This window comes from Tachypleus tridentatus, chromosome 12 (genome assembly GCF_004210375.1).
Source record: "Tachypleus tridentatus isolate NWPU-2018 chromosome 12, ASM421037v1, whole genome shotgun sequence".
Classification (NCBI taxonomy): domain Eukaryota; kingdom Metazoa; phylum Arthropoda; class Merostomata; order Xiphosura; family Limulidae; genus Tachypleus; species Tachypleus tridentatus.
This window is the reverse complement of record NC_134836.1, coordinates 82,580,998-82,596,485: the sequence shown is the minus strand read 5'-3', so window position 1 is coordinate 82,596,485 and position 15,488 is coordinate 82,580,998. Positions and strand designations below refer to the sequence as shown.

General features: G+C 31.6%; 1 protein-coding gene and 1 long non-coding RNA gene across 12 annotated transcripts in view; one reads left to right on the top strand and one right to left on the bottom strand.

The window, feature by feature from the left end:
• LOC143233819 (uncharacterized) overlaps window positions 1-15,488 on the top strand; it is a 55,656-nt gene that overhangs the window by 12,195 nt on the left and 27,973 nt on the right. For 2 of the 9 annotated variants that reach the window (XR_013018339.1, XR_013018333.1), the window contains exons 2-4: window positions 45-390; window positions 3,246-3,432; window positions 8,507-8,646. This is a non-coding gene — a long non-coding RNA (uncharacterized LOC143233819). Of the gene's footprint in view, window positions 1-44; window positions 391-3,163; window positions 3,433-8,506; window positions 8,647-15,488 lie in introns of all 9 variants that reach the window. The other 7 variants (XR_013018332.1, XR_013018331.1, XR_013018337.1 and 4 more) reach the window with 5 other exon arrangements.
• LOC143233818 (ATP-dependent translocase ABCB1-like) overlaps window positions 4,978-15,488 on the bottom strand; it is a 90,452-nt gene continuing 79,941 nt past the window's right edge. For all 3 annotated transcript variants that reach the window (XM_076470535.1, XM_076470533.1, XM_076470534.1), the window contains exons 25-27: window positions 15,125-15,331; window positions 8,493-8,639; window positions 4,978-7,814 (exon numbers count right to left, since the gene is read on the bottom strand). In XM_076470535.1, coding sequence (XP_076326650.1) covers window positions 7,590-7,814; window positions 8,493-8,639; window positions 15,125-15,331 — 579 coding nt within the window. In that variant the 3' untranslated portion in view covers window positions 4,978-7,589. The remainder of the gene's footprint in view (window positions 7,815-8,492; window positions 8,640-15,124; window positions 15,332-15,488) is intronic.

Below are 15,488 nucleotides of genomic sequence, written 5' to 3'. Positions count from 1 at the left end.
TAAACAAAGTTACCTATTAATTTCTTAATGTTATTGTATAATAGAGGAAGGTAAAAGACATTACCCCAACAATAGAACCTCACTCCATAACTTACACAGTTGTAAATGGAAGAAAATCTTGGGAAAGGTGAGTCAGCTAGACATCATAGGATCAGAAAAGTCTTTACCTGCTTTCCTTCCTACTGAACCTAGGTGCTCTCTGGATGGCTTCTAGATGGTAGGTTAAGAAAATGACTGGGTCATAGTGTGGAATGCATGTTCCTGTTTACTGATAAAAACAGTAGTGGGCACCACAATCATAGGTAGCTGGCGAAGTGGAGAACCCGTGAAGTTAGGAGATTAGAAAATCCTCAAATAACTCGGACACCTATTTTGCGGGAGAAGATGAATGTGAGTATACATTAAGTCCGCAGACAAATAATTTGATTAGTATTTCATTTACAGTTGTAGTTAACAAGAAAATCCCCTTTTGACTCGCACTCTCAGCTGGACCTAGGCTTAATTAGAATTTGGTCAATCTCTATAGTTTAAAACACTTTCAGTATTAAAAGTTAAATTGCAGTCTTAGTTTCTCATTTCCAACTTTGACTTGTCCTTATCAGTTTTCCAGAGACTCGAAATTAGAATTATTGTTCCTGATTCTACTTTATAAGCTTGCTGGCTTTAAAATTTTTTGCATGCAGGCCAAATAGGATTTGGCCTTCTTTTTGCATTTTAAAGAGTAAAACCAAATAAATGAACAAATCAAAGAAAAAACAATGTTAACAGCAAAAGTTCGTTATGAACAAATAGCTTCTGCTTATTGTACTCCATCAGATTTTATTGTATTGCCTTTCAGTTTTCTTACCAACATGCCCAAGTGTCAAAGTTGTATTTTTTTTCAAAATAAGTCTTAAGCGTGCGCATGCCCCATGTGTTTGTTGAATAGTTGACTTCAATAATTAACAGCATGTTAGTAACTAGCTAGGAGCTTTCTAGTAGTGACTGAGTTTTAATCACCTTTCATATTTACATGTTCTATACTTTGTGAACTTACACTGGGATGCAGGTGCAGTTTTATGATAACGTAATATTTTTAGAATATCCAAGCGAGAGGTAAATATTATTCCGTTAAAAATTAGGAAATGGAAAACCTATGCATAGGGGAGAAATATATAACAAAGAATGAGAAAAAGAGTTTAAATGGTTATTAAAAAAGTAGTGAGGCAGGTTACTGTTATGTATGTAGTAACAGTTTAAAGACAATAAAAATAAATAATTTAGTTTTGGATTAAAAAGTACTTAAACGTGAAGAATTGGGATTCGATATTAAATCTGTAGACTCAATATTATTTTGAAGAATCAAATGTTAACTCATCGTTGTAAGAATTTGAAATACGGTGTATCTTTAGCATATCATTGTAACGTACGTTCAGCGGATTACCAGTTAGATATAACCAAAGAGTACAGCAAGAAAACTTTACTTGAAAACTTAACATTGGATCTACAAAATGCTGCACTTATACAAAATGTGATTTTTACAACATTATATGAATATTTAATTGACGAGTTAAGAAAAGATGAATTTTTGTTGTTGATAGATGAACCAACAGATGTATGTATCATCAATCTACTGTGTGTATGTGTTAATTTTTTTCCCTCCAAATATAGTATTATCAAAATAGAATTTTTGGAATTACTGCTAATTACATTAGCAACTGGTGAAAATCTTTTTCATGTAATATCAGGTTTTATGACACAAATCAACGTTGATTTGGTAAATTTCAAAGATTTCTCATCTGATGGGACAAACAATGTCTGAGATGCTCAAACTTACATTTCAATGGCAAGTGTTGCAAGGATTTCAAAACTACTCAGAAGATGAAGAGCTTGTTCAATAACAGTATGTATGAAGCAGGGACCACTGCAATAATGCAAATTCCAATGAACATAAAAGGTCATCAACTTCATATGTGCAACAAGATTACAACAATGACAGTTTTGATGACATGGTTGAATGCCTTTATAATAAATGGTGCTATAGTATTCAGTGATGACGATAAAACCTACTTGTAGAGAAAAATATATATGTAAAAACGGATGGTTTGGGTTGAGAAAATTTTTTATGTAGAGGAGCGAACAACGTTTCGACCTTCTTCGATCATTGTCAGGTTCACAAAGAAAGAAAGAGGTAACTGACTGATAGCTGACCACATGTTTGAAGGGGGTTGTGTAACTGAGTGTAGGAATGTAGGGGGCGTGCTTAGATGTTTGATTATATTTATTCATATAGGTATAAAGGTGTTCCTTCGTATTGGTTTATTTTGGTCTTGAGTTGTATAAGTAATGCTTCTTTCATTCTGCGTTTGTTTCATTATTTAGTATTTGGATGTTTTCTATGGTTATGTTGTGTTTATTTGATTTTAAGTGTTTGAAAACATGTGAAGGTGACTTTTTATGTTCTTTGAATCTGGTTTCCATTTTTATACTTGTTTCTCCAATATAGAAGTCGTGGCAGTTATCACATTGTATTTTATAAATAATGTTGGTGTGCTGTTTGTCAGTGTAGTTTTTACATAGTATAGACCTTAGTTTTGTGCCTGGTTTCGAAATAAATTTGGTATTAACTGGAATGTCATATTTTGTTACTAGTTTTTGCCAAATGTTGGTTATTTTTCTGCTGATGTAGAGAATATGTGGTATGCAGCAGTATATGGTTTCGTGATTTTTTAATTCGTGGAATATATTTACTTTTGTCAATTGATTTTGCTTATTGTCTTGGTGTGTACGTATAATGTTTTCTACTGTTTGTGGAGGAAACTTATTGATGTTGATGAAGTGTTGTTTTATTTTGTCTAATTCGTCGTTAATTTTATCTGGTGAGCAGAATTTTATGGCTGTGTTTATTTGATTTCTTAGTATGTTGAGTTTTTGTTTTGTTTCATGTGCTGAGTCCCAAGAAATGTATAGTTCAGTATGGGTCATTTTCCGGTGGATTTCTGTTTTAAATTGTGTACCAGTTCATGTAATTTTGAGGTGAAGAAATGATATTTGATTGTTTTCTTCCTGCTCACATGTGCAGTTTATGTTGGGATGTATGTTTGAAATAACAAATTCTGTTTTTCTCTCTTTTATGATTATGGTTGTGGTTATCATTCATTTATTATTTCCTTTTATTGTTTAGTTTATATATGAATTTTTAGTTGCATTAAAACACTAACTCACCTGTCACCTGTTTTTGCTGTTCAACTTTGCGAAACTGCCAGGAAATGGCTGCTCAATGGCCAAAGTCTGGGCTCTCTAAAGTTAAAAGAAAACGATTACAGTGAAGAAGATCCAGCACCTGTAGTATAGACTTATCAACACTGATTGAGACCTGGAAATAGTCCATGGTCACTTCTGAACTTTACAGCAACCAATCAAAAGATCATTGTGACAGTGGAAGCACTTCTGGTAAGGCTGTGAATTTTTTTAATGATTAGTTTCCTTTGTTGTAGTCTGTACACTCTTTAAGTAGTTTCACTACTCATTCTCCTCATTTAATTTTACTTTTTTGTTATTGTGAGTCTGTATCCTCATATTAAGTTATTTCACTGTTACAGGTTCTTTTATTAATATGATATATTCCTGAGTTATTGTTAAAGGATATTTTTGTGTAAAAAGAGTTATTTTAGTGTATCTTACTGTTAAAGGATGTTTATATAATTATGAGTTTTTGTTTTCTATGTTATGTTAAGGAAGGAAGCAAAACCAATATTCTTTTCGATCATGTTGAGAGTTAAATGCCACAAAAAAAACATGGCAGGTTTTTATTTTTCAAAGGAAAGATCTTGCACATTCCTAAACTGGAGTGCTTAGGAAAGCTATAATCCCCTTTTGCTCCATTTGCAAAATGGTAGAATGTTTGTAAGATCGTGGAATTAAAAGTAATTTCAGAGATAGTTTGTATTTACTGGTTTTCTGGTAGAGAGATCTGGCAGATGTAGTCTGTGAGGCAGAGGTAAGACCAAGGACGGTGACAATGGCATTGATGAGAAGCAGTAAGATGACAGTATTTCATAAAGCATATCTCAATGAATGACTTATAAGGAGGGTCACCTAGTAGCTGGGATCAGAAATTCCAAGAGTATTGGAAATTTGTTGTAGTAGGGAAATGTGAGAGTTAAAGAGAACTGGTTTTAGAATTATTTTAACTTTTAGTTTGAGAAAGAGAGGAAAAAAGTGTGATATGTAAGCATAACATGGGTTTTTATTTTATATAGAAAGAGAAATTTAGAAAAAAATTGTGACTGACTAATTTCAGTGCTATCCTGGCAACATGTGGTGCAGAAAGTCATTAACTTCATCTTATTTTGCTTGCTCTGTCTTTTGTTCTCTAGTAGATGACATTTCTTCTGTCTGCAGAGATGTTTCAGAATTATATATGGTATTTTGACTGAACAAGTTAGAAATAAGATATCACACACCATTGGGTGGCTAATTATGACATTAACTGATAGTAACAATTGACCAATGCCATCATGAAACAGAGGCCACAAGATCCTGCTGTTCACTGGAAAAAAAAAAAGACATTCTAGATTTTAGTGCACTTTCTTAGTTTAGAAATTTACTGGATGACTAATGAAAACATGCTACATTTAATGTCTGAGAAAGACAGCATGAAAATTAAGCACCTACCACTAATGGAAAAAATACTGTTCCCTTATTTGATTTGGTATTCAAAATATTTTAGTGATTTTCAATTTATAAGTACAATAAATTTTTTTATCATTTTATACACACTATTTTCTGTTCTCTCCATTCTGCTGTTAAAGAGAAACACTCAGTCATCCCCTTTCAAATGCTGTCAATAGTTATAGACAAATTTGTTGTTATTGTGAGTCTTTATTACCTTATACCTGTAGGAAATCAGTTACCTTAGAATATTATAGACAATACATTATCAAACTTGCAAGAGTAACAGCAGAAGATGTAAATAAAACAGTCTTGAAACAATCATCTTTAGAGTTAAATGTAGTAAAAATTATATATATTTTTATTTTAATTTTCATTTACAAGATGTAGGAACTAAAATAAAAGAAAATGCAGTTACAACACTTCTATGGCTAAGTGAAAATCAAAATATTAAAAACAAATCTGCTTGCAAAATAAACATGTTATCATGCTTGCTTCTCTTTCTGTTGAAGAAATTTCACTTCTTTTATAAAATACATGTTAGATCAATCCAGATAACTTAAATCTGTTCTGCATCATTTTTCAACAGATGTAAATATTTTTGTTGTTGTTTAAGTTGGCAAATTTCAGTCAGTGATAACTTATACTTAATTCACAACCTTGAAATGTTATATTCTAGTAGATAATTATTAAAAATATATAGCTTAAACAATTACTAGAATCACTCTTACATAAACTCTTGGTTATATTTTATTTACTAATTAAAGGATTTCACACTATAGATAAAGTTTATATTCATAACTTTCAACAAATGTTTCCTTGTAATAAAACATTATAAAGATGTACTTTTATGTACTTTAATGGAAACTCTAATACCAATTCAAGACCAACGTCTGACAAGAAGCAGACACATACATACCTTGCTTCTAGCACATTCACTTATGCATTTTAAACACATTAGATATTAGCAGTATCACATCAAACTTTTGGATCTAAATTAGATTAGCAAATAAAAAGACTTAAACTTTTACAAAGACAAAGCTGATGAAAGTAGAAACAGATTTCCAATTTTTCTTTTAGACAAACAGATATACTGTCTGCAGTCAAAGTAGATATCATATTGGTTGCAAAATATAAAACTTAAATAATATTAAGCAGTATGAATTTCACAGAAACTGACCAATAAAACAGTGAAATAAATATCTGTTAAAATTTGACTCTAGGAAATATCTCAAGTTATTTTTATCCATTCTCTAAAATACATTTTTTGAGCAATTTAAAAGACATGCATATCAGAAAACTCATCTATGGCCAAAGACTAATAAAATTGTTTGAAATGCTCCATAATTTGTATAAAAAGTTATCTAATATGTCTAAATATATTGAGATGTCACTGTAGCTGGAAAAGAAAAAAAAATTGTATAGCCATTATGCAAATAAGGCTAATCTATGTTTAGATAATGCACTGTACTGATAGTATACTCAGCGTACATAAATGCAAGTTAATCATTTAACAACAAAGTATATATGCTGTCTGCAGTCAAAGTAGATGATATCAGATAAAAGGTATAAAACTTACATAATAATGTAACAATTTTCAATAGTTAAATAGCTCATGCCAACAACTTAACTTTGATTACATGTACTTCAAGTAATACAACTCTGGCCTAATTCTAGTTCATCCCATTTTTTTAATAAGTAAAAACATCATACCATACCAATACATGTGACTGCAATATTTTCTACTAAACAGTATTAATAAATCATGATAAAAAGTTGATAAAACTGTCAAATATATTATTATTCACTAAATCATTATTTTCTTCACTAGTAACATGGTTTTAAGAAAAAACAGTACGTTTGATCTATACAGTTAACAAGCATCAGGAGTAATTCTTTGTTATATATTTTTCCTGTAAATAAATGAAAAGAATATGAACACTAATTTCTATATCATCACAGTGTCCAACAAAATTCATTATCTTTCATCCCTGTGAATGCTACTTTTCAAAGCAAAAAAATAATAATAACGTTACAGTATAAGATTCTTCACTGTATTTTGTAAGACATAACAAAATGTAATTATTATAAATATTTCTTCTTATGGTAAAACACTGTTTCAGCAATATAGCTAATCACTGTAAATGAAGTATTTTTTCTTCAACTGATATACATACAAATCTGTATAATGAAAAATAGTTTTCATAAACAAGAACAATGAATTAATTGTATAACTAATAAGAAAAAAATACTTCTATAAACTACCTGCAAAATACTGCAATTACCTGAGAAAACCTACTTCATCTGAGGCTCATAAATTAATTGCACTTTTTTAAAGTTTGCTGAAAAGTAATCACAAAAACAAATCTGAAGTCAACTAAAGTAAAATTAACATGGAATCAAAATATTTAGGATTAATATAAACTTGTAGCTTAATACAGAAAACAAGATGCATTGTCACTGCTATTAATTACTAGATATTTAAAAACAAATAGTTTCATCACTCAAATATTTGTTTTTCTAAAACATAGAAATGCATAAAACCCTCCATACAGAATTTTTTTTTTAAGTAATTAGCAAACATAAAATATTATTGGGAACAGAAATGAATGAAATGTTAAATACATTACACAGAGAAAAATAAACAGCTTAAAATAAACACTGATTTTATTAACATATTTCAAGCATTGTCTGTGTTTAATTTTATAAAAGAGTGAGTAATGGGTTGATATTAATACTATCATGAAACTTGTTAGAGGCATGAATGCAAGTGCAAAAGAGAATAAACTCATCTGTCACACCCAGGTTGTCTATGACAGATAAATGTTTATGATTTGCAATGATAATCAGTAGTCAATGAAAGTAATTCTAAATAAACACTTCAAATATGTCAAAAGCTGAACCAAACACAATTTTCAGAATTGGATTAGTGCCTTTCATGCATTGCACTTCAGCAAATTGTCTGTTTTCTCAACTTGAGCAGTGTATAACTTGTAGTAAATACCACGTTTGGTGAGAAGTTCATTATGTTTTCCTTTCTCAACTACTCTTCCATGGTGAATAACAAAGATTTGGTCAGCATTTTGAATTGTGGATAACCTGTGGGCAATAATGATACATGTTCTCCCTTCTCGAGCTTTGTCTAAAGCTTCTTGGACAATCTATAACATAGAAAAAAATAAGTGTTTATAATCTGAATTAAATAGGTTGAAGAGTAATTAAAGATCATATTACAAAGTATGTCACTAAAAGTATCTAAATCTATAATTGAGTTGTGTGTAATAATCATACATTATTTTCTAATGTATGTAATGGGAATTTAGTGATATTTTAAAAACCTGCTTGAATTTTCTAGAGCAAATTGTGGTTTAAGCTTTGAAGTAACATAGTCATGAACTCGCGAGGAAGCTAATTTAGGAAAATGTAGAGTGAATAGAAAAACTTTCTTACTTTAATATCACTTGCAACATTTCTATATAAGATAAACAAGATAATATAGTGAAAAGATTAACATGTTCAAAAATTTGTATACTGACATGAACACTCTATCATTATAAAAATCCTGTACATCACTTATATTTTAAACAATTCATTACCTGTTTTAAATACATGTGAAAATAAAAATCATAAATACTGACAATAACAAAAATCAGTCTCAAAAGAAAGATAGAACTTTCTTTTGTGATACACCTTAATTTAAAAAAATAAATTATACAAGAGTAAGAGAAGAAACAAAACATGTGTTACAAAGATATATTATTAGTATATTTACTGTTATTGTAAACAACAGTGCATATTGTCTACCTGTACTGTCTTTATTAAACATATTTAATGCTCACTTTTTCACTTTCAGTATCAAGAGCAGAAGTGGCTTCATCAAGCAACAACAGTTTTGGATTTCTTATAAGTGCTCTAGCAATTGCAATCCTCTGCTTTTGACCACCACTTAGCTGTGACCCTCTGTCCCCAATAGTTGTCTCATAACCCTGAAATGTAAGCAGTTTGATTTAGTATGCTAAATTTTATAAAAAGGTAAAACAAATTTTGTAATTGTTACAAAAATAATAAGTCACTATAAGTTAGAGAGAAAAATAACTTGTTTCAATTTTTACTGTAAACCTAAACAACAAAAAGCAGTGATGACTTCAAAACTTTTATGATTATGACTAAATTTTACTCTTCATATTTTCTAACAACAAAACTATTAAATAACCCAGTTATATAACATTTAATAAATATCATTACTACTGAAATACCAAAAATTTCCTTATGAAATTTCTACCTATTGAAGTTTCTTTTTATTTATAGTACAAATAAAACAGTTGAAAAATGTACGTGAGAAACAGACCCAGTGTACTTTTTAATCTGTCTTTAGTATATCAAAACAATACAAAAAGCAGAAGCAAAATCTTTGTTGTATGAAATTATTTTATCATATAAACAATAAAATGTTTTTTAAAACAACTTAGGTTTACATGGACGTTGAGGTTTAAGTGTATACAGAAGATGATGAGTAATGTCTGATTCTTATCAAATACAATACTTAGTATTTAATTATTAACTACTGTGAGAAAAATAATTTATATGTGATTTTAAGTGCTTAAAATTTGTTAACTTTCATTTTCAAAATTAAAAATGTACAAAATGTAGAATTAATTAAAATGTAAAATTATGTGTAAAATGAAGTCTTATGATAAACATTATAAACAATCTAATAACAAAAAATAATCTTTAATTACAGACATTTTGAAATTATTTAAAATTCCATCAACAGTGTTGAAACCTAATAGGTAACTCAACATTCTAACAACAAAAACAGAATACAACAAATATTAACTTGTTTTTGATACAACCACAAGTACAAAAAGAATACAGGTTTAAATGGTAGCAATGTAACAGAATGCAAGACAAAACAAGCAGCAAATACATGTTTAATAATGTGAAGAGAAAATATTATAAAGAAAGAAGAAAATGCAAGTGTAAACTGCTGTATCTTTAAATACAGGTCTAAGTCAAATGTCAAAGAAACAACACAAATAAACTGAAAGTGATGAGATGAATAACTTAATAACAAAAGGGAGGAGTTGATGTTATTTTGTGTTGAATGATCATTAAAAATTAAAAAGGCTTTCTTTAGTAAAGTGTTTGTAATCATTTGTTCCAGTTCTCACTCCATATATATGATGAGGCAATATGTGGCTTCTTGGTAAATTCTACTTTATTTTTTAAAAAACCGTTTGTGTGATAAAGAGTTAGAAATGAAGGAGACAAAAGAGATGTAGTCAAAAGAAATATTACATACTCTGTTCCAGAGCTAAGTTTGTTTTGAATTTTGCACAAAGCTACTCAAAGGCTATCTGCACTTAGAGCAAAGTTATCTTTGAAAGATCTAGTAAGAAGCTGTAGATGCTTGAGCCAGTAAGTGTTTTCTTATATTACACAGATGTGACATAGGATCCTTTATTAAGTCTTCTCATTTTCTCCCATCTAAAATATAAAGTTTAAACCCTAATACTGTGAGTTTAAGTATAAAATCTGAGTTCCCTTTGGCCTTCTAAGGAAGTGATCATGTTTGGTAATTTAATTTTTTAATTTGTTTTGTGACAAGTTTTGGAGTTGTTCTTTCACTCTAACAATTATATTACACCTTTTTAAGACTTTTCTTATTAATATCAACTTACCTGACCAGGGTATTTAGCTTCAAATGTTATCTAAGCAATACTATCATGACTATCAACTCAACTCCTTAGATTGTATTGTTTTGTATTAACTATTTTGCCAATCATCCATACAACTGATGCATGTTGAATTTTCATTTTCCTTTCTAAATATTTTGTTTAATTTCATCAGCTCATGTAACTTCACATTCATCCTTACCTTATCACTTCATAAGAAATTCTAGCTTTTGTGAAGACCTTGCCAACTGTTAGTCAGTAATCTAACACAAATTACTATAATATAAAATAAGCCCCCCCAAAAAGATAAACATCCTGTACAGTTCATTATACATAAATATAAGAACCACAGCTACAAAGGAATGAACAGTCTACAGGTAAATGTTGAAGATATAATATAAAAATACATTTTTTTATTGATATTGCCACATATTGTTGTTTCAAGAGGATAACAATTTTTTCTTGAATTTGTAATAAATTCCATTTTTGTTTCAATATACTTGATGATAAATTGCCTTCAGATATATCGCTGACTATACAGAATTTCTTTTTGGCATGCCATATACAGCTCTATGTACAAATCATTCAGAACAACCAATAATGTAACTACAAATGTACTTTCATTGAAGTTTTAGGTGAATCAAATAAATTAAAATTGTGCACTAAGTAACAATGAATCAAACTTAATGTTGTGTTGAACAGTAATTTCAAATTATGCACTAAATAATGCTGATTCAGACTTAATGCTATGTTGAACAGTCAAATCAAATAATATACTAAATACCAATGTAGCACATTAATTTTTTTACTTGTAATATTATTTCAGTATAATTATTAGCTTTCTCACTAACTTTCTTTAGAATTCAAAAGCAGAAGTACAGTTATGTTTTTACACCACAGTTTTATACAGCATTAAGTAATAAGTGCTACTCATGATATAATTCTTAGATAGATGATACCATGCCTTTTCACACAGTTATCTTCTCTGCATTTGCCTTAGAGATTTGGATGCTGCTCACCTTAAGGTACCCATGTAATCTCACATGATCTAATGTGAATTGAGCTTATGCATGATGACTTAATCATGCAACAAAGTTCACCACTAATAAGAAGGCAACACATCTTCATGTGCAACAGTTCCCCCAAGAATCTACACCTGAAGACATTATTTTTCTCTTCAGCAATGTATTGACCAGCCTTGTTTAAACATTTTAGCTTGTATTCAGTATAACAAGATTTGCATCATTAACAGCACTTTAATTTTCGTTTACTTTAGGTTTTGTTTCGAAAGCTTTAATTTTCATGGTGGTGAATTTTTATAGGGCAGTGATTTACATTTATTGCTATGTGTGTAACATTGTTCATTCTTAGGTCTTACTTCATCTTTGGCCCTTGGAGGCTTAAGGACTGTCAGGATCATGGTAGCCATTATTAAATGTGCCAAATCACAAAATGTTTAATAAACCTCCTATTTCCATCCTGTCAACCAAATTCCTTTTTTAAAATTTGGGAATGATCTATTGGATGATGTCCTCCACCTGGTTCACTTTAAATAATACTTTATCAATTATAAAATAATCTTTGAGTCTCTTTCTGGATTTTATTTTCTGGTTTGTTCCTTTTTCCATTCTTGATTGTGTTCTTTATTACTACTTTTGTTTCCCTTCTATTCATCAACTATTCTTATAGCTTGTCTTTTTTCCCTCTTTGTTATAAATCTTTACTGTTTTCTTTCTCTAGTAGTTCTTTTCTCATGTTTGTGCCTTTTCCTTTTGTTATTTTCCTGACCTTGGTATCTATCTGGATAGCTAAAGGTTTATGCTTCTTACCTTCTCTTTCACTTGTAGTTCCACATTTTTGCTCTTTCCATATTTTTCTTCCTACCCTTCTGTATTCCTTTTCCTAATTTTGCTTTTCTCTTATGCATTTCTTCTTGCATCTGGTGGATTCTATAGACATTTGTTCTATTCTCTATTTAGTCTGTTTCATTTCTTCTTTATCTCCCCATATTTTGTTAGGACTTGTTGAATCAGGTTGTTTTCATCTTTCCTGGCTCCTTTCTTCTCTTTGTCTACTTTTTTTTTTGTCTGGGATTTGTTGTGTTCCTTTTCTTTTGTGGGCTTGGACTGCTCTCATTAGGCTCCAGTCCTCAGTATTCCCTCAGGTTTTGTTTTCTTCCTTCTTGACCTTGCTCTTTGCTTCTATACTTTATCCAGAACACTTTCCTATTCTGGATTCCTAGCCTTCCTCTCTTTTTGTCTTCCATCTACTGGTAGTCTAGTTCATCACTCATCATTGATTATCACACTATAAAGGTTCTTTGGGTACCAATTTCTTCTCCTGTTGATCGTCTCACTCTCTGGTGACAGTTGATTACTTTCTTCACTCCTTTTCTTATTTCCTCATCAACTCCCTCTGACATCTTCTATGTTTGCAGCTGACCATTTTTGACATCTCTTAGACATTTTTCTTCTTCCTTGGATTCTTGTATGTGGTGAGGGGACTTCCTAGGGAAGGTTCTGTTCTTTCAGTTTACTTCCTCTGGGATCTAAACATCCACCCATGTGTTTGCCATACGGGGTGACCTGTGAAGGAGAGGACAGGATGCTAGTGGTTGAGGGGTCCAATCCTAACACACCACTTTGGCCTTAAATTCCTGTAGATGAGCACCCTTGTGGTGGCCCCTCTTGGGTCAATCGGCTAGTCCACTTGGGCTAGGGCCAACCAAGTACCAGTGTTGGATGTTCTAAACAAGCATTGTGGACATTGTATCTGATGCTGGTCTTTGGGTATAGGGTTGATAAAATCCTGGTGTTGCTGCAGTGTTCTTGTTTGGCATTCTAGTGCATCCCTTCATAGGGCTCCATGGTAGGTAAAGTCACTTAGCATCGAAATATTCTTTTTTTTTTTTATTATAGATCCTCTAAATAAAAGCTTAAATAAAATAGTGAAAAACAGTTCATAGGTTCTGAGCAGCAAACCTGTAACACGTGTACTTCATTTTCTTTCAGACAAACCTTTAGGGCAGATATTTCCCTTTTTTATTCAGAAGGGACTAGAGGGACTTGCTGGCTCTCCAAAGTCAGTAAAGAAGCTTTGCTCTGGTGACATATTGGTGGAAACATCCACATCTCAACATTGTAAACTCTTCTTGCATTCAAAAGCAATTGAGGATATACCTGTTGAGGTTATGCCTCAAGCTACTTTGAATTTGTCCCAAGGAGTAACTGCTGAGAGGGATTTGTAGAACATCCCTGAATCAGAGATTCTCACTGGTTTGTCCACCTGAGAAGTTTGTGTAGGGAGGGGTATCACCACTTGGAAAGATGGAATTATGATGCCGACCAAAGTCCTTATTCTGACATTTACATTGCCACGTCCAACTGCCACCATCAAGGCAGAGTATCTTAAGGTACAGCCACACATCCCAAACCCTCTCAGATGTTTCCAGTGTTAGCAGTTTGGTCACTCAAAGACATCATGTCCTGGTTTCTTGATGTGTGCTCGATGTGGTGGCAAGGACCATGATGCCTATGAGTGTGAGACAGACCCTCATTGTGTCAAATGCAATGGTTCTCACCCGTCCTACTTTCATTTTTGCCCTAAATAGTTGGAAGAAAAAAAAAGAGGTGCAGCATTTGAAAACAGTTCAAAACATTAATTACCCTGAGGCTTGAAAGTTGCTGTCCACCACTTCATCTCAGACTATGCTGCTGCACTTTGTTCCACTACTACAGTGGGAGTGCAGACAGATCTCTCTGTACTCCAAAAGAATCATTCTCAAACCAAATGAAAAGTATTTTTACCTCCATGGTTAAAAAAGTTGATGAATCAACTTTAACACCCATCTCTTTCCCTAACATACATTCCAGCAAATCCCAAGATCCACTTCCTTTGGTTCTGGGTATGGACCTTTCCTCAAATAGATCTTCTTCTCCCACTCCAAGATGCAAAACAATCATTCATTCACGTCCTCAGTCGATGGAATCCTCTTCTAACAGCAAAGACCTGCCCAATGACCCAGGGTAGGATCCATGGAGGTTGACAGACCTCCTTCAAATAAAGATAATAAAAAAAAAAGACATGGTCGTAAACAGAAGGGCACTCCACCCAATTTGCCTACACATAAATAAAAATGGCCACCTTGATACAATGGAACTGTCAAGGTTTATTTTCTAATCTGGATGACATCAAAGCACTGATTGTTTCCTACCTTCGTGTATGTCTTTCCTTACAGGAAACATTTCTGAAACCTGCTGATGCAGTCACCTTTCTGCAGTTTTCTTTGTGCAGAAATAATAGGCTGTGTGATGAACGAGTGCGTGGAGGGGTGACACTGTTGGTTGATTAGCATGTACTCACCCTGTCTTTGCCACTTTGCTATGTAAAATATTTTCTCAACCCAAACGAGACGTTTTTGCATATAAATTTCTCAACAAGTGGGTTTCTCGACATCACTGAATCTGTAGTCAGTTTATTACCTAGTTGTAAAACTCAGATTTAGGACAAGTTCAAAGTTCTATACTTTATAAGTGAAGAAAATACTGACAAAGCGATATAATTGTTAGATGTGTGTGGGCTCGTACAATTTTTCACTTATAAGTGTGCTGAAAAAATTTTAAAAGGTGAATTATTTAAATTAATCTTACATTTTTACTGGTTTCTACTTTATATGCCTATGTTCATAGAAATATCACATATAAGTAATATAAGTTAAATAATTCATTAGATATTAACAAACTATAAAAAAAAAGTTGTAATATTTGCAAAAAAAATCCACACTGTTGATAACTTACAGCTGGAAGAGACTTGATAAATTCATGAATGTTTGCTTTGCGAGCTGCACAGATTATTTCATCCATGGTGACTTCTCGGAAATTATCCCCATAACTAATGTTTTCTTTAATACTGTAACTAAAAAGGACAGGTTCTTGAGAAACGATACCAATGTGTGACCGCAATGATGCAACATTAAGTTCTTTGACATCTGTAGTATCCAACATCTGTGCATTGAGAATAAGAAATAGAATATCTTAGAAATTAATTAAACCTGCCTGAAACATTTAAAACAGTTAATTCTGTGACAGAAGTATTAAAAAACAATACATATTTACACTCAGAATCATATAATGAATATACTTTTAATAGTTTTACTTGAAT